The sequence below is a fragment of the Lasioglossum baleicum genome, chromosome 20, assembly GCF_051020765.1.
Source record: "Lasioglossum baleicum chromosome 20, iyLasBale1, whole genome shotgun sequence".
In the NCBI taxonomy this organism is placed as follows: Eukaryota; Metazoa; Arthropoda; class Insecta; order Hymenoptera; family Halictidae; genus Lasioglossum; species Lasioglossum baleicum.
In genome coordinates this window covers 3,866,504-3,893,017 of record NC_134948.1, presented here as the reverse complement: position 1 = coordinate 3,893,017, position 26,514 = coordinate 3,866,504, and the positions used below count along the sequence as shown (strand labels likewise).

Below are 26,514 nucleotides of genomic sequence, written 5' to 3'. Positions count from 1 at the left end.
GGAGCAACAGCGGCGTATATGTAGAAATCAGCGGGTCGGCGCGCCATTAGAGCCTGGAACCGGCCTGCCACGCAACAACGATAAATCCGCGGGCGAGGCGTGCTGATTTATTTCCAGGGAAATGCAATCGACGGATTAATCGAGCCACTCGTCCAGCGACGCATAGAAGGAAAATGGTTTCTCGCGATCGCCAGATTTCGCGTGCTCTATTTTCAGTGCGGCGGAAACGAATCGCGAGGCTGCCACGGTTTACAGTGCTCGTTCGAGACTTATCGCGTGCTGCCCGCCGCACCACGAATCATTCGGATCGGCTGATTAATCAACTAGATTCGGCGACATCGTTGCGTGCACTCGTCTCACGCACGCTAACCTCTGCTAGACCCCTCCTGTTGCGCCGCGACGCTGTCTATCCGCGAGAATGTTGACCCGCCAATTTGCCAATTCGATGCAAAATGCGCTTTTTAACTCGCCGCGAACAGCTGCGAGTCATCTACTCGCAATCGTTCTCTCCGCAGCGAGACGCTTCCAATATGGCCGCCAGAGCGCGCCACCACCTCGCGACTTTAACACTATACTGACAAGCTTCGAGTGATCCGATTTGCAATTAACGAAACTGCAAAGGTGCTTTCGGAAGGAGTCAATGAATAAATGAAGCTATTTTCGGTGAACCACTATGATAAAGGCTTCAGCAGGTCGAAGTACCCGAAGTACATGGCCGCCATAGTTCACCCCCGGCAATTTGCCAATTCGTTGGGAAATGCGCGTTTTAACTCGCTGCGAACAGCTGCGAGTCATCTACTCGCAATCGTTCTCTCCACAGCGAGACGCTTCCAATATGGCCGCCAGAGCGCGCCACCACCTCGTGACTTTAACACTATACTGACAAGCTTCGAGTGATCCGATTTGCAATTAACGAAACTGCAAAGGTGCTTTCGAAGGGAGTCAATGAATAAATGAAGCTATTTAAGCTCAACCACTATGGTAAAGGCTTCAACAGGTCGAAGTACCCGAAGTACATGGCCGCCATAGTTCACCAATTTGCCAATTCGATGCAAAATGCGCTTTTTAACTCGCTGCGAACGGCTGCGAGTCATCTACTCGCAATCGTTCCCTCCACAGCGAGACGCTTCCAATATGGCCGCCAGAGCGCGCCACCACCTCGCGACTTTAACACTATACTGACAAGCTTCGAGTGATCCGATTTGCAATTAACGAAATTGCAAAGGTGCTTTCGGAGGGAGTCAATGAATAAATGAAGCTATTTAAGCTCGACCACTATGATAAAGGCTTCAGCAGGTCGAAGTAACCGAAGTGCATGGCCGCCATAGTGCACCCCGCGATTTTCGGGAGTGGTTGCACGGACCCGTCCATTGTTCGTATCTTTCTCTAGCCGGTGGCAGCGTCGCGAACGCGAAAAACGCGGCGAGAGAGACGGAGCGAGAAGAATAAAAGGGGGGATAGAGAGCGATAAAGAAAGAGAGAGGGAGAGATCGAGAGTCAAAGGGGGAAGAAACAGGGGGCGAGAGAGATGGAGAGAAGGTGCACCGAGAGCGGGTCGAGCTCTCGCGCTAGTGTTAGGAATGTGGTACCACTGCTTGTCACAGTCACAAGCGCACGCTGCACCGTACCACCGGTACGTTGCATTATGCGGCTGCGGTTGCATCGGGCTGCAGCGAGTCGGACGACACACTGTTCGAATATTTCTTCCCCTAACCGAAATCTCGAATCGTTTCTATTGGAGAAAAAATCTTTTTTAAATTCGCAGAAACGGCGAAACTATGTCGAAAGACGCCCGTCCCCCCTTAACGTCCCACGCGGTACGATTTTTCGTGCGTAAGATCGCGGAGCGCAAATAGCCGTGTGTATCACCGCGGCGATGCGATCTCTTGCAATTAAAATAAAATCAGGGCCCCTCGGGCCGTGGGGCTCACTCGATTTCCCCCTCTTCGGGCCCCGGCGACGCCCCTACCATTGTTTTCGAAAGAGAATCGTTGTAAATCGGGGGATTACCGTGCTCGGAGATCGAGACTTTTCCGGCCGGATCGTACTCCGGCGAGTAAACGATCGTTTTACGAGCGCTGGCACGATAACGATCGCCGTGTATCCTTGACTAAATCGTGACTAGACGCGGAGGGACCGCGGCCGATACAACCTCGATACAAACATTGTTCTCGGGGGGATACAAATTGCTCCCGTACCGTCGCAGCTGGACCCGACTACTTTTTCTTCGGGCTTCGAGACTTCCCCTACTACGACTCCAATGAAACTTCGCTGCCTTTTGAAACAATCAAAATCATCGGACACGTGTTTTTTCTTATTACTCGCAGCGCGATGTTAAGGGGGGAAACAGCCCTTCGAACGTTTACAACTTTGAAGTTATGTATCTTGGAAAGTATTGGAGATGGAGTGACGGTTCTCAGGGGAAAGTTGTATGGTTTTCAGTGGAGAATAATGTGATCTGGTTAGATTTTTAGAAAAGAGGGCGGTGTGCCAAGTGGAGGGGGTAACTACCCTTATTTTGACTGAGTTTCTTCCTTTCATCATTTTCGCACGATCTCAATTTTTCTTTTATCTTCTCCAAACACGTGAAGTTTCGTCGTAGCGGTCTCCGGAGGAGCGCCGTGGAAAAAAAGGAAAAGGAGCGGAGGTAAAAAAAAAATAAAAATCGCCGCGGAATCAGAGCGGAATCGAAGCCGCGGCTTCCGAGAGTCGGCTTGGCGGTTCCCGGCGGCCATTAGGCGTTATTAATTAGCCCGATGTGGTGATTAATGGCCGGCGTCGGTCGGCGATCGCGCTCACAGGCGGTTCTTTATAAAATTCTGCTGGGCAACGCGGCCCGGGGACTCTCGGGGAACTCGAAATCCCCGGGATTCGTGGAACGGTTCTGCGAATCGGGGACAATATCATTGCCGGGAGATCGATGACGCAATTAACGAAGCCACAGGCGGCCGTCGGCTATCAATTTACGATTTTATAATCCCCCCCTTTGTGTTCGATCATTACGCAATTATTGCGCAATCTATTCTTCCGAGAACCGTCGAACTTTTTCTCGGACGAGCACGTCGTCGGCAGGTACGCCATCTTGATAATTACTCCCGCGCCGCGATCTGTCACAAACGATCGATCGATCGGCGCGGATCAACGTTGAAAAATCGTCCCGAGTCACGGCCGATCCGGTTTCCCCGAGGATCAACCTCGAGTCGGACCTCGTTCGATTAGGTTCCCGCGACACGATCTTCCCAAAACACTCCCCCCACCTCCACAGATTTAGAGTTTCGAGACCCTCCCTCCTTCTCCTCGTACCCCTCCTCCGTTTCGAATACTAACGAGACGTCCGAGGATCCGCTGGATCCCCCTGGATCACTGAACCGCGTCGTGCACGCAGCCGTGCACGCATTGCTGCGCGATTAGATCGACCCTACCCCCTCCATCGAGCCCCCTGATCGATAGATCGTCGCCGGTTGCATGGATCTACCGGTAGTATAGCGATTGTAAAATATATTACTGTATAATGTACAATATGCACTACAATGTACACATGGTGTGTCAATTAAACAGGACCACCTAATTATCTTCTGATTTCAAGATTATTTTTTGTTAATAACAGCTTATATTTTTTCTTCGATATTCTTCGAAAGCATGAAAATACGAATCCAACGACTACCATGATCGTACCGTTTCGATCATTCAGTCTCGAGATATCTGTATCTGAAAACATACAAAACAATATCAAAAATTCAAAAGAATGTCCTTCAGAAATCATTTTCTCGAGACAGAATGATCGGAGCAGTACGATCATGGTAGTCGTTGGATTCGTCTTTTCGTGCTCTGTCAGAATATCGAAGAAAAATCGTAAGGCATCGTTCAGAAAATAATAAATAATCTACAAATGTGAATTTTGAAAAATGAACGGATACTGCACATTTCCCACGAGGAATCGACAAAATGGCGTCAACGGGCGGGTTCGTTCTGAAACGGGCGAAACGTCTCGCGTGTCAGCGGAACAAGAAACGCGTAGGGGGGCAGATCGACGGGAAATAAAAGCACGAGCGGGTTCCGCCGGGTGGAAGGAACCCTTCGGGCGGGTTTTACGCGCGGAGGGACGCGTCTCACAAAATAAAATCCACGGGGAACGGCCCTCGAAAAGCGACGGAAGAGAGGTAGAGAGAGAGAGAGAGAGAGAAGAGCGGGGGGAGGGGGAATAGTGACGCGGACCGGAGACGAGCAAAACGAGATAATAAGGGAACACGGGACCCCGGCAGAAAAATCGAATCGAAATAAAAGGAGGACAGGGATTCGAGGGTTTAGAAGGGTGGGACGGGGAAAGAGGAAGAGGAGGAGAAGGGGAAGGGGGAAGTAGAATGAGAGGAGAGAAACGCGGATCGCCGCGGACTTCGCAAATGTCATATCCGTCAGTGTCCGGCGGCTCGACGATGCTAACCGGTTCCGGCCCGACGGACAAGTATTGTCCTGTGGCCCCACCCCTCCCCGATCGCGAACAGATCCGATAGGTGATTTCCCGCGGATCGATAAGATCTAGATGTATCGCGATCGAGGTAATTCTACCGCCCGGAGAGCCCTACCAATTTTTTCCAATCTCTTTTTTCAATGTTTCCACTGTTTCCCTAACGAATGTCGCTGCATTTTTCTATTTGCTGCTCTGTTATACAGGCTGGTCCAAAAGTCATGGCACTATGTAAAACTCAAATTTATTTCTGAAAGAGAACGTACGAATTTAAAAAAAAAATAAAAGGGACATTTTAAAATGGCCCTTTGAATTTTGCACCACCCTGTACATATTTCCACCCCGTCAGAAAAAAAAGATTTTCGCCTACTTTATAACGAATGTGGCTCCATTTTTCTATTTTTTTATTTTTTCTTCTGCTCATACAGGCTGGTCCAAAAAACATGACACTATCTAAGACTTGAATTTATTTCTAAAAGAGAACGTACGAATTTGTAAACAATGAAAGTGACATTTTAAAATGGCCCAGTGCATTTTGCACCACCCTGTACATATTTCCACCCCGTCAAAAAAAAAAAGATATTTTCGCTCACTTTATAAAAATTGCCAGTCAACGGACTAGAGATGGAACATAGTCTGCACTCCATTTGCCAATGGCGTTTCCATTTGCTAACGAGCGTCCGAGTATCCGGCAGAGTTCAACCCCCTCAGCCCCCTCACCCGCTTGGCAGTTTAATAACCATTAGGAGAATTTTCGAGGCACGTCTGATATCCCCTGGCCGCGAAGGTGAAAGGCTGGCGGACTCGAGTCGATGGGACGGCGACGCTCGGAGGGTGTCAAAGATCTAGAGCAGATAGCCGGGGCTCTCGGTATCGATGAGCTGGCTCTCCTCATATCGATTCGACGCCGGGGCGTCCACAGGGGCCCGGAGCACCCTGCAGACCCCTTTTGCTGGCCGCGCAGCCCCGATAAGATCCCCCCGATAAGGCACGATTACGCGTCGCGACGCCCCTCTTCACCCCTCTTCAACCCCCCGACATTCTGTTCGAGCTTTTCTCGGCTCTCGACCCTTACCCTTCTCCCCTTTGACCGGCAGGGTAAACACCGCCTTCTCCCACGATCCTGCTCGCCTCTCGAAACCTCCTCTGCATCGGCAAACAGCCCCGGCGAGTAAAATGTCGCTGGAAGCTATCAAAATCTTTCGGGGTCATTATAGTTCTCTCAACGAACACATACATTTGTCAATATCGTTCGATAGGGCGTTCAATTCTGCGTGGAACGAGCCGTCACACCCCTAACTTCAAACCACTAATTAACAAACGAGACTTGATATTATTAATTTAGGGGGCGAGTGGGGTACAATTGAATATCTTGTGAACTAGGCATTTTTAGCTTCCAGTAGCCTAGTACTTTTCCGCGCAGACTCAGAAATTGCGTCGAATGGTGTATTTTGATTGAACAAACATGGTTGACCTTCGCGTGACCTCTGTACAGCAAAATCGTGTCAGTCACAATGTGTACTCGCCGTTGCCGTTTTGTTTAAACATGTTTCCGTAACTGCAACGGTCTCGCGAGTACTCGAGTGGGCAGATTATCCATTTAACAGATTACCTCCGGGATTCTGCTCGATCTAGATCGCTAGTTTCGCGCTGTCGGCGGATCGCGGAGGACAATGGGGGGCTCTCGAAACAGGAAGACGGTCGGGGGACACAAAAAGGAAAACAGTTGTTGCAAAAGCGGGGACACTTTATATTCGTGGACACGCGCTTCGGCCGTATTGTGACGCGACGCACGGCCGGCGAGGCACAAAGGGGGCGCAATTTCGGGGGGCACGGGGGTTCGACGCGATTCCGTTCTCGCTCGGGCGAGTTTCAATCGGTTTTCCATTAGCCGGCGAAAGAGAGGAAGCGCCCTTGTGCACTTTCGCCGACAATGATCCAGGTACGCCCCCCCCCTGCCCCTCCTTTCGAACCCCCTATTTTTCCTTGGAAAAACACAAGGACAACCGGCGACACTGTTCCCGACGAGGGTTAAGTGGTCCTCGGGAGGAAACGAAGCCAGCGGAGACAGAATAAAAAATTGCGAAGAAAAGGGGGTCGGAGGGGGGCGACAGATTTCTTCTTTTTCGAGGAGTTCACGATAGTTTGCGCACAGTGTAAACAGGTGTACCGAAGATCGTTTCTCGTTCACAGGGGTCGGGAATAGGGGGCGGGGGGCCGAGGGGGGCACCGGTAAGAGGACTAGCTCGCGTTTCCAGCCGAGTACGGCCGAACGATCGGGATGGGGGATTAAGGGCGGCCGATTTCACGCGATCCCATTCCTGGATCGTGGCTTCTCGAGTCTAGAAGCTGCTCGACCGGAAGAATGGAATTTCTCGATCGAAAAAAAAGCTCTGAAAGGGCCACGGTGACGTGGCAACGTGACCTATACGCTCGCCGTTAGACGCCTCCTCTCGATCCTTCTTTGAGACTCTCGCTCCTACTAAAAAGTTTATCCGGGGATCTTGATTTTTCGATGATTGTTTCGCTGTTACGGGTGTGATATCTGTTTCTTTTCTTTTCCAAAACTGTCGCTGCAGAGTGCGGCGAGGCGGGCGGGCACCAGCTGCGCCAACTGCAAGACTGCAACCACCACGCTATGGCGGAGGAATCAGGCCGGCGAGCCAGTCTGCAACGCGTGCGGCCTGTACTACAAGCTCCACAACGTAAGTAATCGATCGTGCACTCGACCAGTCCGATATACAGTTACTCCGAAAAATACCCGAACGTTAAATCAGCCTGGCTCTCCAACAATGCGCGATCCTGGTACAGTTCGCGACCGAATTCTGCGGTCGTCGGGAAAAACGCCGGAGGTCACAATTTTAAAAAATTTGAGTTTATGCATTAACACTAAACCCACCGGTAAAATGATCCGTTCCAGATTTTTTGTTTTACAACAAATTGATGTTGAAGTAATAAAAATGTGATTTCATAAGAAATGATTGTATAGATGTCTTTAGTAGAGCACGCGTTACAATAGGAGCCACACAAAGTCTACATAAAATGATTCTTGCCATTTTTATAAGGGAACATGTTCCAGTTATTTTTAAGGCTCATCAAAAGTGACTGATGTGTGTATAGTATTATAAAAATAACAAGTTTAAATTTATTTATATTCTGTGCGATTTTTACTATCATATATACTCGAATCAAAAATGTATTCAATAAATTCGAAATAATTGTCAAATAAAAAATCTAAAATGGGTCTTGGTCCCTCGTGGTAGGTTTAGTGTTAATTGAGCTTCACAGTATAGGATTTACGTATTTACCAGAAGAAAAGTCATTAAAGTAAATTCGAAAGGCTCGAAAAAATAGTGCAATTTAACCGATGTTCTATGTCAAAGGTGCGGCGTTCTTCCTGATGAGAGTATCTCAAAATTGGGAGACCTCGTATTGTCCACGATAAAATATTCTAACAAGGGAAGGACCCCAAGTGTCCAACTTCGATCTTGATAATTTTTTGTGAGATGATGGTATACGGATCTCTAATTATGTATGCAAAATATTAGGTGTAGTTGCTCAATAGTTTTCAAGATATAATCAATTAAAGTTTCATACTCATAGTAGTTTTCGAAGTAGTTCCGAAGTATGAAACTTTAATTGTTTATATCTTGAAAACTATTGACCAACTACACCTAATATTTTGCATACATAATTAGGGATCGATATACCATCATCTCACAAAAAATTATCAAAATCGAAGTCAGACACTTGGGGTGGTAAACCATTAGCCTCGTTTAAAAAATTCGTTAAAAATTGCCTGCATAAAAAACTGTTGCCAGGCCAGGTACAGTCACAGAAAAATTTTGTTGGAGTACAATGGCGGCAGTATTGGAAAGCCGGGACTGTTTTAAGATCGCGGCTCGGTGAACTCGAACAGACGATAGCTGGATACGTATTTTTTCGCGGCGGTATCGCTGCGCGGGGACTTCCGGTGTACGTCCTCCACAGAAGAAAACAAGCGGGGTAGGAAAATCCGGGACGTTAAGGGGGGAAAGGAAAGCGGATCCGTCCGTGGCACTCGATACAATGTTTGTCGAGAAGGGAGACGCCGACAATGGGAGGTCGGGTATTAAACGGCGGATACGAGATTCCACGCGATAAAAAGCTTTCTTCCGATAAATAGAGGAGGCAAAAGGTCGTTCTTTGGCCACCGTCGAAGCCACCGATCGTCGCTTTACCGCTCCGGGATGGATCGACTGTGAGAGAAAGAGAGAGAGAGAGAAAGAGATGGAACAGACTCGGGTTTTGTAACGCGATATCGGATTGCCATTGTCGCGAGCTTCTACTCTCGAGATCCATTGTCGGGGACACCGTGGAACCTAATTCCTGGCCCCTCTCCCTTCCATTCGGTCCTTCCGTTTGATTGGAGGCTGGTCCCAAGTGGTTCTGGCACGGGTTAACTCTTTTAAGAAGACACGAAAATTCTTAGAAGAAGATTTGGTAGATTTCAACTCGATCCGAACGCATGAACCTGAATTTGAGGAATTCAATACTATTTTTTCATTCTGGGTCAAAGCAGACGAACTTCCACTAATAAGAATTGTTTAACAAGATAAAAATGAACTTTTTGAGGAGGGTAAATTTAATTTTTGATTATTAACCCCCTTGACAACTAAAATGTATAAATTATTTAAAACCTTTCTGTATTCAACATGTTTGCAGAAATTCTCTTTATAAGACTAGAAATTAATATGTTAGCGAGTAAAGAATGAACATTCACAGAAATTTTGTAATATTTTTTAGAGAAACATTCACAAATTATTGAAATAAATACAGTGAATGAGTACCAGGTATCCGGTTGACTACACAATGGTTAAATCATTCGGGTCAAAGTAGACCCCGTCACAGACAAGACCAAGATATACTTTACTTTCATTGACGACAGATTGATGATAAGTAGACTGCGGATGTTTAATGCATTTTCCAATTTTCGTAAACAAATTAAAAAAAAATGAAATTAAATAAAACGTTACTTTTAATGGGAACAGCCTTTGAGGATCCGAAACAAATAAAAATTGTGCAAAATTTTATCGAATTCCACATATTCTAGTTTTTTTTTAAAGTATTTCATAAGCCATAAAGATCATTAATGCATAAAGATCCGCAGTCTAATGACAAGATACAAAAACTCCAAGCCTGCACAGGGTGAAATCGATTTTCTATCGAGGCAGAAAACCGTAAGAGTGGTCCGGAAGCTCGAGAACAGTGTTGCGCCAACAATTAGGGTGGTTTGCAAGTGTCCGTGCGAACACGGCGATCAGAGTGTTTCCCCTGTCGAACGCGGGGGTGGCGAGAGAGCGTGCTCAACTGCGTGTGACACAGGAAGCAGCGGAAGTAACAGCGCAGCCCTTCGCAGGGCACAAAAGGGAAGAGGAAATCCTCGGCGATTCCTCTTCTTTTTCTCGGCGGCGGCGGTATTTCACCGCGGTTAGGCTCTACTTGAGTTTCCGCGGGGCGGAAATCTGCGACGGGCCGCGTGGGTGGAGGCGACCTTAATAGACGAGACACTGGAGAATCTGCTTCGCGTTCGACCAGACGAGAATTAAGGCTGGTCGAATTAACAGACGAATTAAGACCTGCTCGAATTAACAGCAAATTCTTTCGGAACTGTTTAAAAACCGATCAGAACAAACAATTTCAATCAGCAAACATTACAATCTGAAAACTGTCGAATGAAAATAGAAAAGTAAAAAGAAATCGGAACTTTTCGTTGAAATAAATCATTGTGGGTGTTTCTTTGCAGCAACACGAGCAGAACAAACAATTTCAATCAGCAAATACAATCTGAAAACTGTCCAATGAAAATAGAAAAGTAAAAAGAAATCGGAACTTTTCGTTGAAATAAATCATTGTGGGTGTGACTTTGCAGCAACACGAGCAGAACAAACAATTTCAATCATCAAATACAATCTGAAAACTGTCCAATGAAAATGGAAAAGTAAAAAGAAATCGGAACTTTTCGTTGAAATAAATCATTGTGGGTGTGAGTTTGCAGCAACACGAGCAGAACAAACAATTTCAATCAGCAAATACAATCTGAAAACTGTCCAATGAAAATAGAAAAGTAAAAAGAAATCGGAACTTTTCGTTGAAATAAATCATTGTGGGTGTGAGTTTGCAGCAACACGAGCAGAACAAACAATTTCAAGCAGCAAATACAATCTGAAAACTGTCCAATGAAAATGGAAAAGTAAAAAGAAATCGGAACTTTTCGTTGAAATAAATCATTGTGGGTGTGACTTTGCAGCAACACGAGCAGAACAAACAATTTCAATCAGCAAATACAATCTGAAAACTGTCGAATGAAAATGGAAAAGTAAAAAGAAATCGGAACTTTTCGTTGAAATAAATCATTGTGGGTGTTTCTTTGCAGCAACACGAGCAGAACAAACAATTTCAATCAGCAAATACAATCTGAAAACTGTCCAATGAAAATGGAAAAGTAAAAAGAAATCGGAACTTTTCGTTGAAATAAATCATTGTGGGTGTGAGTTTGCAGCAACACGAGCAGAACAAACAATTTCAATCAGCAAATACAATCTGAAAACTGTCGAATGAAAATAGAAAAGTAAAAAGAAATCGGAACTTTTCGTTGAAATAAATCATTGTGGGCGTGAGTTTGCACCAACGCGAGCAGCCTAATAACAAAATGCCGGCTTTTGTGTTGACGCGACGCTATGCGTCTGGCCGCGCTATCTTGATGTCGAGCTCGCGATCTCTCCTGCGATCTCGATAAGGAGAGTGAAAAGAAGAGAAGGGGGAGAGAAAGAGAGGGAGAAGTGGATAGGGATTCGTTTGCGGCTCGCGCTAATTGGCTCGCGATTTCTCCGTCGAACGTTCGTTACGCTCGCTCCCGTCGCAGAACTCTTTTCCCTCTCTCTGCGACTCGAAGACACAGGGCCCACTGTCTCCTCTCTCTCTCTCTTTCTATTCACGCAGATTTTTCCCGAGCCCCTCGTTATCTCTCGAGCCTTATCGGATCGCGGGACGCCAAACGGTTTCAAACAGTGGCAAACAGTCTCGAACACGGCCGAATTTCCGCGCGACGGAGCCGCGATTCTTCGTGGGACGCTGCGTCGCGTTAATACCGACTGTCCAGACCGAGACAAGTTTCCTGGTAATCGTTAATTAAGCGGAGGGCCTCCGTTACGCCGTCGCGGGCTCCGTCGACGACGGTGGCCCCGCCGGTGGGGATAAATTCGAATGAAATCCACGAAATTCACTTTCTTTGTCGTTCTTCTCGCGATGAATACTATGAAATTCCGATTTCCAAAGTGGGACTGACTGTGATCAAAGAAACTTGGGAAAGAGGGGCATTTTAGAATTTTTAGTCCACAAAAAAATTGTGGCACTTTCTCGTGTTGCATATTTTAACCATTTGCCACTCGGAGCTGTTTTAACTCGAAAATTAGACATTTCTTCCGACCTACAATAGTTTACATTCTTTACATTTTCAATAATATTTTTATATTTTAAATAATCAATCATGTATACATATATTCTATTTCCCTCGCAATATTATCAGAGCAAGTATAAAAAGAAATTCAGAAAATACATGTATACATAACTGATTATATTAATTATTACTGGACAGCGGATCTTTATGCATTCACAGTAAAATTGAGGAGATGAAATAGAAAATGGATGAACAATTTTAAAAATTAAAGATGTTACTATACGATTTCTCCTCAATTAAAATCATTAAAGGGAGAAATAACATTCTATTTCGTTTCTATCTCCTGCAATCGATGCAGACAATTTTTATTTTGCATAAAGATCGGCTGTCTAATTATTACTGGACCACCGGACGTGACACCTCATACAATACTTAAATGTTTAATAATTGATTAGATACCAGCATATCTTAAACAATGGTTAACAATATTTTAAACAATAATTCAGCAATTTTTAGTGGTGCCTCAGAGTGTCAAGGGTTGAAACAGTCTCAAAAAACTGGTGTTGGTCGCATTTGACGAAGTTTGGGACATGTTTGACGTATTCCAACTTCACAGAAAATTTCCAACTAGATCCGGACTCGTCACCAAATATTTTAGAAGCTGTCTATGAACACTGAGATTGCGTACATACATTTTCTGATATTTTTCAAACAATCGTATAGAGAGGCATGATACTGTGAAACGATCATGGTATTTTGCCCGGCATTATGGCACTGGCGTTCGTCAGGAATGCCACACGTTATTAGCCGGAGGAATCCGAGAATCCAAGGAGATTGGCCAAGGGGAGGCGAAGGTTTGCGCTCGTTTGCGAGCGTTTGACGCGTGGGTAATCGGCCTCGGACTCGGTTTCACTTGGCTTTCGAGTTCGGTACGGGCTCGTCCAGCCGGAATAGGCGACCGTCTCTCCGTTGACGTTAAGCCGACACGTTATGGTCCCGACCAGCACCGTGTCCATCCGAATATGTATGTATGTATATCTCCTCGAGGCCCCGGTATAGTATAGTTGACGCTCGAACAATCGGATGACTACTCGCTTTCGGATTAGTCCCACGAAGAGGTCGTGGACTCCTTCGAGGCTCTGACGAAGGACCTCTGCACGTGCAGGCTTGCCAACCGTGTTATACATTTCGTCGTAAACACCTGCTCAATTTGTTTGTTGCCTCTCGTCCTTGAAAATCGGGCTTCTTGAAAAATATATAACTCGCGCAATTTTCAGTATTCATACCCGGAAAAAATTACACGTGTGCCTCGAATACCAGTGAATACGTGTAAAAAATTCCAACGCGATAGGTTGAACAGCTTTTCTGATAAAAATTCACTAATGCGCGAAAACGAATGGTCTCTCTCATTGCAAGATTCAGTTTTTACCTTATAAAAAATTTTTTAGATCGTGTAATTTTTATTATTTATACTTGCAAAAAATCACACGTGTACTTCAAATACCAGTGAATACGTGTAAAAAATTCCGATGCGATAAGTTCAACAGTTTTTCCGAGAAAAATTCACGAATGCGCGAAAACGTATGGTCTCTCTCATTGCAAGATTCAGTTTTTACCTTATAAAAAATTTTTTAGATCGTGTAATTTTTATTATTTATACTTGAAAAAAATCACACGTGTACTTCAAATACCAGTGAATACGTGTAAAAAATTCCGATGCGATAGGTTCAACAGTTTTTCCGAGAAAAATTCACGAATGCGCGAAAACTTGGGGGTCTCTCTCATTGCAAGATTTCAGCTTGTACCTTATACAAAAAATTTTAAATCGTGTGATTTTCATTATTTATACTTGAAAAAAATCACAAATATACTTCAAATACCAGTGAACATGTACTAAAAATCCCAATGCAAAAGGTACGATAGTTTCTCTGATAAAAATTCCGGAAGACGAGGAAATGAAGAAGTACGACATTTGGCAAACGATATAAAAATCGATATGGAAAGTCCGATAAACAAAACGAGACGCACGAAGACTGGGGTTCTCGGTGACCCGTCGCGAACCGAATTAAAAGTCCCGGACGTCGTGAACGAGAGGCCGGGAACGGAAAGAGGGTTACTGGTCGGTGAAGGGAAGTGAAGGGGAAGGGAAACGAGAAAAGAAAAGAAAATAAGGAGGCGATGGCTGACCGGCCAGGGCGAAGATCGATCGTTTCGAGAGCAGAATCTTCGGCAGTTTCTCTCGAAGCTGCCACCGGTCGCGTCCGGTACGCCTCCGGGCCGAGTGCTCGCTTTGAGATTATTCGAGATAGACGCTCTCTGTGCTGGACGTGGAAAAGAGAAAGGAGAGAGAGAGAGAGGGAGAGAGATGGACAAGGGGAACGTCGTTAAGATAGAGCCGGCCGATAGCGTTCCCGCTCGAAATCGCTAGTCGAAAATACACGGATTACCCGCGGCCGTCGCGGAACGCGCTCGCGCCCAGCTTTTATCCGTCTTGGGGAAACAGACGGACATTTGTGAGGACTGTATTTATAGAGATCGCGGTTAATTGCGTCCCCTGCATCGACATACAACAATTTTTCGGCGGATAATGTTCTTTTTTATCGAATTCAGACGAGACAAGTCTTGGGCAGCTTAGAGAAAGAAGACATTGGATCGTTTTTGCTCGGAAACTAACAATGCTACGGAAAAGTTTCTAAGTGCAATTTGTTCGTCTTTTAACGCTCTTCGCGCTAATACAAGCGGATTTTCCGAAAACTTTTTTTAAAGTGCGATAAAAATAGGAAAAGCGAGACGAGGTGGTAAGATTTATTATTTGAGTAAAATATGGATCGGTATTTTGGAAAAATGTAGAAGCTCTCCCGCACAGTGCGTGCAGAGATCATTGTACCGTCGGCGTTGCTCTAGGTCCGGAGGATCGTTCGGTAGATTTAAATTTAAAACGACACGGGGGGAGAGAAACTCGACGGATTTCCACGTGGAAACAGAGGCGGCCTGTCTCTCGATCGCGAACGGTGGTCCGTAGATCGACCGATAGCCGCATAATTTTAGGCGGGCCGTTCTCGAGCCATGAGAGAACGACTGCGCGTCGGGTCCTGGCTAGAAACGCCGCATTTAAACCCGCAACCCTTGAAAATTCATGAAATCTTAACTGCGGTTCCCCAAATATACATGAGGCGGGTTCTGGCGTGGTCGAAAGTTCCCATAAATCGCTTATCTCCCGAGCAATCGTCAAAGTTCAATATTCCAGAGGTGCTTATCTAAAGTTGATTGTCGAACGACTCTCTTTCTGGTTGTTTTACTTTACTTAATTAAAATTATTATGATGCTATCAGTGGAATAGATTACACGCATTTTTGTATCGAAGCAGATATTCTATTAAAAAGCATACTCCTCCAAGTCATTGGAACTGTGGACTTTGCGTAGGAATGTACCAAGATATCGCGACAAAATTTATGCGAAAATCTTCGTCGGAGTCTACCCTAATGAGCACAGAAGCAGTGAGTTAAGAACGGACGCTTGTTTGTCGAGTGGGACGAGTTTCGAAGGTGTGAGTCTCCGGAGGGTCTTCAGGAGGATCGGATCCGTCGGCGGAGGATTCTCCGTTTCTCACACTTCCTCCGAGCTTGTCAGGCGGCTCACGCGCGTCACCACTCGCGGATAAATCACGGATCGATCCGAGGTGTGCGTCACGGGCCTCGGATTCGCCGAACCATTCGTCTCTCTCGCTCGAGGAAGTTGTAAAACCGCGTTACGCAGAAGCGGAGAGCCGTCCGCGGACGGGCCCCCGTCCCGCGGGAAAGTATGAATTGAATTCGGGGGACCGACTCGGGGTGGCATCGTTGGCGCGTCACGCGGCGCATCAAGGAGCGTCCCGCAGATTCTGCGAATCGATCGCGATCCGAGGGGAAATTCGAACGAACGGGTGGGCCGCGTGCAATCTTTGATTCGTTGACCCCTTGTCGGCGGGTTCCGCGACAAGATCCCCGTCGATTACGTATGCGATCGGTGCACAAGCCGCTGTTGTGCATCGTGTGCGACCGCATCGATCCGCATTTCGAATCCGACTCGTCGGCTTTCCGGCGCGCTGCGACTCGACGCGTCGCAACGCGCGTCCCCGAGCGTCCTCGCCCCTTTGTTTGCACCTCGTGCCCAAGCTTTCGGACAGCGGTTCCTATTAAAATCCGCTCGTATTGTATTCAAATCGCTCGGAACTGACCGCGTCGAACCCCTTCCCCCGTACCGGCCTCCCGCGAACTCGTGGGACACCGTACTGGCCCCCTCCCCTCCTTAATGACCCCTTTTCTTTATTACGCTTGATCGTCCTCGGTTTTCGCACGGTTCCGACGAGTTTCAGCACGATCTGCTGGTCGGATCTTGCGTGGGAGTCGGTATTCATCATCGATTCATCGCTGTGGATTTTTTAACACTAAACCTACCGAGCGCTAAAAGCCATTAATGTGATTTCAGTTACAAAAATGACAAGACTCTATTTATTTAGATTCTTCTGTGCAATTTTTAGGACAACATTTGCTTGGATAAAGAAATTTATCGAATCAATTTCAGTGTTAGCAACTTCACAATTTCAATAATTGTGAAATTAGAAATATGAAACCGGTCATTTGACCGGCAGTGGTAGGTTTAGTGTTAATATAATAGTTCGATTTTGGTTAGGAGTTAGTATCATATGGTTAGTGAAATTTTAGGGGGGTTTAAGTTACCATTTTGTAGGTATTTTAATTATTGCACCCTCCAGGCTGCTCTTCTATGTTTAATTCATCGCCGTCGATTTTTTTAACACTAAACCTACCGAGTGCTAAAAGCGATTAAAGTGATTTTAGTTACAAAAATGACAAGACTGTATTTATTTAGATTCTGTGCCATTTTTATAACAACATATGCTTAAATAAAGAAATTTATCGAATCAATTTCAGTGTTAGCAACTTCACAATTTCAATAATTGTGAAATTAGAAATATGAAACCGGTCATTTGACCGGCAGTGGTAGGTTTAGTGTTAATATAATAGTTCGATTTTGGTTAGGAGATAGTATGATATGGTTAGTGAAATTTTAGGGGGGTTTAAGTTACCATTTTGTAGGTATTTTAATTATTGCACCCTCCAGGCTGCTCTTCTATGTTTAATTCATCGCCGTCGATTTTTTTAACACTAAACCTACCGAGCGCTAAAAGCGATTAATGTGATTTTAGTTACAAAAATGACAAGACTCTATTTATTTAGATTCTGTGCCATTTTTATAACAACATATGCTTGGATAAAGAAATTTATCGAATCAATTTCAATGTTAGCAACTTCATAACTTCAATAATTGTGAAATTAAAAATATGTGCTTGGATAAAGAAATTTATCGAATCAATTTCAATGTTAGCAACTTCATCATTTCAATAATTGTGAAATTAAAAATATGTGCTTGGATAACGGAATGTATCGAATCAATTTCAATGTTAGCAACTTCATCATTTCAATAATTGTGAAATTAAAAATATGTGACCGGTGATTTGACCGGTAGTGGTAGGTTTAGTGTTAATAGTTCGATTTTAGAGTTAGCATGATATGGTCAGTTCGATTTTAGGGGGGTTGAGTCATAATTTTGTAGGTATTTTAATTATTGCCCCCTACAGACTTCCCTTCTATGTTCAATTCATCGCCGTGGATTTTTGGACGATTTTTGCGTCAAATTCGGGGTCGATTAATAGTTGGATTTCGTTTGGATGATGTAGTGAGTAGGATGGAGAATTCCAATATGAAAATTCTTTACAAAAACCTCCGATACCCTTTTCCTTTGTCCGAACTCTGAATTCTCATCTCCATAACAACTCCAATAATCCTCCTCGAAAACAAACAACACCGTAACAAACCAGATCAGCCCGTGGTCGATCCCGATAAGTCGGCGCACGCCCCATAGAAGTCCGCAAATTTTTTTCGGGTGGGTCGGCGACGCTGGACGAGCGGCGTGCGATGCTTAAGTACGAAATAACTAGGTATGCAAGTGCGGTATGCTGCACCGGAGGCAGAGGGGGTCTGGCGGGTGCCAGGGGGAGGAAGGGAAATGCGCGAGCGGGGGAGGAGGTGGAGGCTTGCTTTGTAGTTGCCGCGACGTGACGCAACTGCCAACTTAAGGAAAAGGTTCCTGGTATTGCGAGCGGACCGCGCGCGTTCGAGGTGGCGGCCGAGGCATCATCCTCCCTCGTCCTTTTCCCCGTGCCGCGCACTCTCTCTCTCTGTCCTCTTCCTCTGCGCTGGCCGACCGCGACGTCCAGACACGACGGTGACAACGTCGAGGACCACGGTCAACGACATTCTTCGGAATTACGCGATACCGCCCGAATTTACTCGACTGGGTCCCCGACGAGCATGGGAGACGAGCTAGACCCCCCTTTAGACTCTTTGGGCTGTGCAGTGGGTCTTCAAGTGACCTGGGTTTGGCGAAGATGGAGGATAGAGAACCATGTTCATAGAAGACTCCTTAGATGACTAAATGGAGTCTTAGTTAGGGGACTTGATAGAGGACTAGATAGGTGATTAGGTAGAGGAGAGACTATTAAATAGAAGATTAAAAGCATGACTCGATACAGGACTAGATCTGACTAGCTAGAGGATTAAACGGATGACTAGATAGAGTACTAGCTAGGGGACTTGATGGAGGACTAGTGAGGTGATTAGGTAGAGGAGAGACTATTAAATGGAAGATTAGAAGCATTACTTGATAGAGGACTAGACCTCACTAGCTAGAGGATTAAACGGATGACTAGATAGAGTACTAGCTAGGGGACTTGATGGAGGACTAGTGAGGTGATTAGGTAGAGGAGAGACTATTAAATGGAAGATTAGAAGCATTACTTGATAGAGGACTAGACCTCACTAGCTAGAGGATTAAACGAATGACTAGATAGAGTACTAGCTAGGGGACTTGATGGAGGACTAGTTAGGTGATTAGGTAGAGGAGAGACTCTGTTAAATAGAAGATTAGAAGCATGACTCGATACAGGACTAGATCTGACTAGCTAGAGGATTAAATGGATGACTAAATAGAGTACTAGCTAAGAGACTTGATAGAGGACTAGTTAGGTGATTAGGTAGAGGAGAGACTATTAAATGGAAGATTAGAAGCATTACTTGATAGAGGACTAGACCTCACTAGCTAGAGGATTAAACGAATGACTAGATAGAGTACTAGCGAGGGGACTTGATAGAGGACTAGATAGGTGATTAGGTAGAGGAGAGACTCTGTTAAATGGATGATTATAGAAGCATGACTCGATACAGGACTAGATCTGATTAGCTAGAGGATTAAACGGATGATTAAATAGAGTACTAGCTAACGGACTTGATAGAGGACTAGGTCTACAGGACTACAGGACTTGATACAGACTATACCTGACTAGCTAGAGGATTAAACGGATGACTAGATAGAGTACTAGCTAGGGGACTTGATGGAAGACTAGTCAGGTGATTAGGTAGAGGAGAGACTACTAAATAGAAGATTAGATGCATGACTTGATGCAGAACTAGACCTGGCTAACCAGATGGCTAACCGGATTAAACAGATGACAAAGTAGGGGACCATATGGGGGATTTAATAGAGGACTTTAAGATGGGGTACACCGTGCTAGTTAAATCGTCATCTTTGATAAAGGTTTTGGTTTAATGTATTCGGTTTCACTTCAACTCTGTAGTCCCGGCGAACGTGCCCAGTTCCACATTAGAATCCGTCCCCAGAGGAAAGATCTCTCCCCAGCCGGCACGAGCCAGAAGTGGACAAAGGTTGCGGCGTCGATTTGATGATTGCTGTCTCTCAGCCGTCCCCGTACCAGGAATCCGAGGGATTGGTTAATTGCTAGCCGTCTGCATTGCGCGCAAAAGTCGCGCCGGTCGTCTTTCCGCGATCGTCCCGAGAGTTCACTGAATCCGCGCGAACCGTCTCATTCTATCCCTGTTTGAGCCTAACCCGAGACACGGCCTAGATGTATCGGCTCGACTCAACGAATTGTTGGCTACGACTCTTGCAGGTGAACCGGCCGCTGACCATGAAGAAGGAGGGCATACAGACGAGGAACCGGAAGCTGTCGTCGAAGAGCAAGAAGAAGAAGGCCGGCGGATGCCTGGGTCTGGGAGGTGTGATGGGCGACATGATCAAGGCCAGCGGACACCTGGACCTGGACAACAAACCGTTCCATTCCGGATTTGGCTCGCCAATGGGTAAGTTGAAGGGTTTCGCGGAAAATCGTCTCTAGATGTTCGGAATGCTGATCAGAGTGAAAGCAGGGTGGCTAAACGATCGTTGGGTGTGCGTTGTGTTTGCAGGCACGTCGCAGCATCATCACACGATGCATCCGGCGATGCAGCATTACATGTATCACACGGGTGTCGGCGTGGCCGGAGGTCTTCATCAAGGATTTGCGCCACCGGCGCCGCCCCCCATACACCCGCACTCGCACTCGCATTCCCATTCCCATCACATGACGAGTCTTCAGGGTCTACAGTTGGCCGCGACCACGAACGCGATGGTGAGTTTACCGGAACCGGTGCATCAATTTTGGAAGCCTCTCGAATCCCTCCCTCTGCGTCACTGCTCCTCGACAGTGTACTCGAACTTTCCGATAGACGCGTCGATCGGCGTATAACAAAGCGTGGAATGTCGACGGGGAGGTATGTGAAAGCTCGAGAGAAAGACCACGGATGTTTGTTTGCTTTCAGACCGGCTGGCGATCGGAGTACACATGAATCACGAGCGATCACCGGCTCGGGACGCAGCCCGGCACTCTCGTACGAGCGTAATCGAGTCGTGCTCCCCACTCTGTCCCTCTTGACACGGGTCTGGAGGGGGTGAGACGCGCGAGACGCGGGGAATCGAGAACGATTTTTCCAATCGCGACGAGAGATTTTCCCCTTTCCCCATTTTGCAATCGTTTCGCGTCTCGTCCGTCTCTCCCCCTTCACTCTGCCACCAGAAACACAGACACATCCCCCCCCAATCCCCAGCCCCCGTGCTACACTCGCGGTGCCGCGTCGCCTCATGTACATATGTAAAGTTCTCTATCCAGAGGGCCTACGAGCCCCGGCCCCAAGTACAAACGAAGTCAGCTAACTTGTATCGAGTCTAATTAATATACTTGTACATATTATACGAACGCTAAGTGTATGCGAAGCCCACACGGTCTACGGAAGAATTCTGTGAACGATCCCTGTTCCTCGAGCACGATTCGTATGGGATGATTCGTTGCGGATCGAGGAGGTGTTCCAACGTCGACTCCGCCCACCGGGGGACGCGAGGAACCAATCCGGAGGAGGAGCTGTCAACGCGAGACATCAGGTACATCACGTCCGCAGTCGAGACTGTACATAGTTCGAGGGTGGAGAGCGACCGGAAGTCGGCCGGGGTATGAAGCCCCGGAACCCTCCGGAGGCGGTCCTCGGAGGCCAGTGGACGTTCTAGCGTGTAAGTGTGCTGCTATTCGTGCGGAATCGTCGACAGAGACGTCGTGCAATCTTCAGAGTTTCGTTTTAGTCGCGTGCGAGCATTCTCGGTGCCCGGAGCCCGCGTGGGCGTGGCCTGGCGAAGGCGTTTCCAAACGCCCGGAGCCCGCGAGGGCGTGGCTTACCTTCCGATCGGGCCCGTCCGCTCCGGACCTCGCCAAGCGAGCCGGGGCGCGTCGTTTCTGAGCTCGTTTCATCGCTTTCGACGCCTCGAGCCCCTGTTGTTCGAGTTCGAATGAGTTCCGGATGGTTCGCGGGAAAGAGACGGGAAAGTTGGAAGTGGTTTGAAGGCGGAATTTCCGGGCCGAGGCGTCGACAGGCGAGACTAGTCCCCGAGCGTAATGGGAACAGAGTAAACTAGCTACCAAAAATGATGTCCGGCGCGGGCAAGGACGGGAAGGAGCTAGGTGGAAGCGTGTAAAAAAACTAACTAAGCGTGCGAGGAGAAAAAGAAACGGAAAAGCGTTGTAAATTTTGTATCTTCGAGATTGCGTACCGTTATTGTACCGAGTATATATATATAAATATAAATAAATAAATCTTTATATATATATATATGAAAGAAAATTGAATATAAATATATATGTATAAACAAAAAATACCGATGAACGCCGCCGCGAACACGGGAAAGCGGCCCAGGCAAAACCTGCGGGAAAGAGAGAGCGCGGAGAGGAGTGGAAAAAGGTGATTGTGCATAAATTAGCGGTTAATTGCGCATCGTAAGATTTGCATCTAGATAGTCGAGCGATGGTAATTAAAACGATTTATCGCGAGCGAAAAGGTTAATAGCCGTAAATGACGATTATCGTTATTATTCTTATTACACACCTATTATCGTCGTCGCCGATCGGCCCGTCGGCCGATTCTCCATTCATTAATCGTTCTAATTAATTAATTAATTAATCGCGAGGCACTCGGCTAAGAGATCGAGTTGACCACGAGCTCGAGACCGCATTGTGATCCTTTCTGTTTGCCGATCGTCGGAACGTTTCGGGCGGAGACCGCGCGCTGATCGTCGAGGATCGATCGCAAGCCGCGACCAGCCCCCCTCCCCGCTTCGATCTATCGATCCCCCGCTCCGGAAACACCACTTTCACATCCTCCTCACTTCGAGAATCGAAGCCAGAAGTCTCGGGCGTCCGTTTCTGCGTGTTCTGTGTGTCTACTCGCCTCTCTCCGGAGCAGGAGATCGACCATGGACACGATCGAAGGTGTGTCGAGGGCAGATCGATCGCTCGAGCTCGCGGCGGGCCAAATGGGCGGAGCCAGCAGAAGTGGGACGGACCGAAGGCGGGGCGAGAAAAGCGGGAGGGGGCTCGACGATGTTGTGATTTCCCGGAGTAAAGACTTCGAAAAGACTGAAAAGTAAGAATTCGCGATCCACTCGAACCGAAACGCCCCCTGCCTACCTCCCCGCTCGCCCCGCCCACGGATTCTTCGTCGAACAGGTCCAGAGCCACGCGGACGAAGATGGGGAAGCGAACGGGGGAGGTTATTCTCGTAATAGTATTATTAGGGAGTAGCGTGTAGAGTGTTTGTATAAAGACGCTCGTGCGAGCGTGTGAGAGGCGTGCAAAGGACTCCGTGGAGGACGAGGGGCGGGGCGTTCAAGCCCGCCCACCGATGGAGAGGGAGTGGAACAGTCGATTGGGGGAGGAGCGAGCGAGACGGACACGCGCAGTTTCGTCGCGGTTTTAATTTCGAATGTAAAAAGCGTCATTGTAAGATATCGTTGTAAAAAAAGGTTTTAACTTAAAATAAATTAAATGATAATTCACGCATATGCACTTGTGGTCATGTTGTCACTATTCTGTCATTCGCAGAGTCCCCTCCACCGAGGCTACGGCCACAATTAATTGAAAAACGGGTTGCTTACGGAATAAAAGCGAGATACTAAAAAAATTCTGGGGTCTGTAGAAAAATTCTGAGAGCCTCCAAGAAAATACAGATCTGATAGGAAGGTAGTAGAGTCTCCCAAAAGAAATGTTAGGCTTTGCAAGAAAATTCTGAGCGTGAGAAAAAAATGATTGAAAATCTGATAATTTACTTGAAGGTGAAAAGTAGTGAGGGGGGAGGCTACTGTAAGTGTGTCGAGGGTCCGGGAGGATCACGCTGCGCCCCTGGTTCCGCAGCAGCGTGAGATATTCCGTCCAGTCAGAAGCGGCCTCGAGTACCCGGTAAGTGTTCGGATCCTTCCTTTTGTTTTGGCGTTCTCCCTCGGGCCACTGATCTAGGCCGAGACGAGAGATCGAGGATCGTTTTCGTTGACGCGAGGGACCGAGGTGCGGCGGTCTCTTATTAATTAACGGGCGCGACTCAATTAAAGCTTATCGGTCGGGCAACACGGCCGGCACGAGGCGTTTACGCGTAAATCAAAGACCGGTGCGCCAGATAGCGCGAGGCAAATAAATCTTGTCGCCGCGGCCGGGAGATAGCTATCGACATCCGGACGACGCACGGAAATCGAAACGAAGGCAACACGAGCTCGGCCAACGGAGAAATTTTCGGATAACGAACTCGTCCGCAGAACTGAAACGATCGGTAGGTTATTCGGGCGCCTTTTCGGTCCGAATTTCAACTTGGTAACTTTTTTGGTAAGTACTGCAACTTCTCTGAAGCGCTCACAATCTTTCGACGAGTCCCAAACTTTGTCTCTGTCTCTCTAATATTTCTAACAATGTTTCTGGCACATCCCACAGCTTTTCCGCGCGATCCCCTACTACACCCTTCGAAATTTTCCTGCGAGCTCAGCACTGTCCCGACGACCCTCCAATTTCTCCGGTAAGCCTCTCGCTCGGAATATCAAGCCGGTGATCAGTCGATCGCCGCTGTCACGCGGATTGCTCCCCCGATACGTCAGAGCATACGAATCCCGCCGGCAGGTCCGGCAAATCCTTGCGCGATCGGCCCGGCCCCGGGATCCCTCAGTTTCACACTCGACGTGAGGCTGACCCTTCGATCTCGCCGTGGGGGATTACGAAACACTGGGAATCGCTCCATTTTCCAGCGACATACTGTCCAACGGAATAACCGGCCTCGCCTCGATTTGCGAAACGGCGTGGAAATCGCGTGCGAGGCCAGCGACGCGTCCATAACCGAGTAATCGAATCCCCGAGACTGCCGAGATTATCTCCGGACCAATTTTCCGAGTCGATCGACCCCGATTGGCGTCCCTTCTGCCAAAAAATTCCTCGGAAAATCCGAGTCTATCTCGATTCCGGGTGAAGTACACGAGTCGCCGCGGATGATCCGTCTTTTCGACGCGAGACGAGGATCAATTCTACGTTTCTGTGGGCTCTTACGGGTTCTTGCGGGCCCAGGTACAGAGGCACAGCTGCGGGGAACCGCAAACGAAGGGGGGCCCCGAGCGAATCTCGCAGTGAAAGCGTCTCGAAGTCAACGAGAGAACTCGTGAGAAGCCCTGACCCCCGGTGGCCCCGGAAACGGGATTACGCGAAATCCCGGTCACTTTTGGCTCGAAGAGAGTCCCTCTCTCCCTCGGGACACGATTATCCGACCTTCCTTCGATTGCCTCCCTCTCCGGGAGGTTCGAGAACAGCAGCCATTTTCTAGCCAGCTGACGGGACTTAGGTTTAACCTTTCGCGATCCTTTGCTCCCGAATCTATCCGGATTCAATTCACCGTGAAACGAGCTCCGCTCTTCAAACTGAAAACGATCGTTTCACCCTCGTTCGGTTTCGCAGTATCGGACGTTCTTCTACTGATTTTTAATAGGGTCGTCCGTGTGTCTGGCGAGTCGTGAGAGAGTACTGTCGTCGGCTTCCTTGGTGATCTAATCAGTTTTTGATTAGAACTTCGCAGGGCTTGAGTATTCGGTTTGCTGATTTTGCTGCCGAAGGACATACAAATAAATTTGTAGGGCTTGGAAAAATATTTAGGACCTGTATAAAAATGTCTCGATACAGCAGAAACGTTGTAGAGCATATAGAAAAATTTTTTAGGACGCCAGAAGAAAATAGAGTCTACTATATAGAGTCTACCAAAAAATAATAGGGCCTGTAGAAAAATTTCAGTGCTCGGAGAATACCGTAACGATCGTAGAAAAATTGTGGAACGCGTTGCTAAAATTGCACAGCCTATAGAAAAATGATGAGGCCTATTAAGAGGAGTCAGGAGCGAACGGAACTGTCGAACGAAACGAGACTGAGGGGCGGCCGGGGGATGGAAGAGGAGCACAGCGCGGGTGCATTGTTTCTGTGGGAGGATCTCGCGCATAACTTAGAAGGGCTTGTACAGGTGTAAAGGAAGAATGCTCGTGTGGGTATTGTGGGCCCCGCGGAGGGAGCCGGGGGAGAGGTAAGGGTTGGGGAGGAGGCTGGCAACTCGCACAAAGGCGCGAGTTTCGCCGAGTAATCGTGCCCATTAATAACGATGCTGATCCACCTCCTCTCTGCCTCGTTCCTCTTCCTCCTCCCTCTTCACCCCTCTATCTTCCCCTCTCCCCAATGAAACGCGCCGGCTATTCTTCCAGCACCGTCCGGAAACAATATTAGGCTAGTCCGGGTTGTACATTAACACCGTCGGGCACCTCGGTCGCACCCCCATCGAGAAACATCGGATCGTGAGTGCTACAGTCCTTGTTCCAGTCCTGGAATATTTCCGTGGGCACTACAATTCCTCTGTGGACTCTAGAATTTTTTTTGGTGGACTCTAGAACTTTTTGGTGGGCCCTACAATTTTTTTAGTGAGCTCTAGAATTTTTCCGAAAGCTCTAGAATTTTTCCGTGAGCGCTAGAACTGTTTATGAAGCTCTAGAATTTTTTGAGTGAGATCTGGAATTTTTCTAGAGGCCCTACTATTTTTTCTATGAACTTTGCAACATTTGCGCGAGCTCTATAATGATTTGGAAAGCTCTAGAATTTTTATGTGAGTTCTAGATCTGTTTAAGAAGCTCTAGAATTTTTTTAGTGCGCTCTGGAATATTTCTAGGGGCCCTACTATTTTTTCTATGAAGTTTGCAACATTTGCGCGAGCACTATAATGATTTGGAAAGCTCTAGAATTTTTATGTAAGCTCTAGAACTGTTTAAGAAGCTCTAGAATTTTTATGTAAGCTCTAGAACTGTTTAAGAAGCTCTAGAATTTTTTTAGTGAGCT

At 47.1% G+C, this 26,514-nt stretch overlaps 1 protein-coding gene across 3 annotated transcripts in view; it reads left to right on the top strand.

Annotated features, from left to right (window-relative positions):
- The window catches only part of LOC143218983 (uncharacterized), an 87,606-nt gene extending 66,578 nt beyond the window's left edge, over window positions 1-21,028 (top strand). For 2 of the 3 annotated variants that reach the window (XM_076444683.1, XM_076444682.1), the window contains exons 5-8: window positions 7,036-7,170; window positions 19,930-20,119; window positions 20,225-20,427; window positions 20,618-21,028. In XM_076444683.1, coding sequence (XP_076300798.1) covers window positions 7,036-7,170; window positions 19,930-20,119; window positions 20,225-20,427; window positions 20,618-20,644 — 555 coding nt within the window. In that variant the 3' untranslated portion in view covers window positions 20,645-21,028. The remainder of the gene's footprint in view (window positions 1-7,035; window positions 7,171-19,929; window positions 20,120-20,224; window positions 20,428-20,617) is intronic. The other variant, XM_076444684.1, reaches the window with a different exon arrangement.
- The last annotated feature ends 5,486 nt before the right edge of the window (window positions 21,029-26,514 follow it).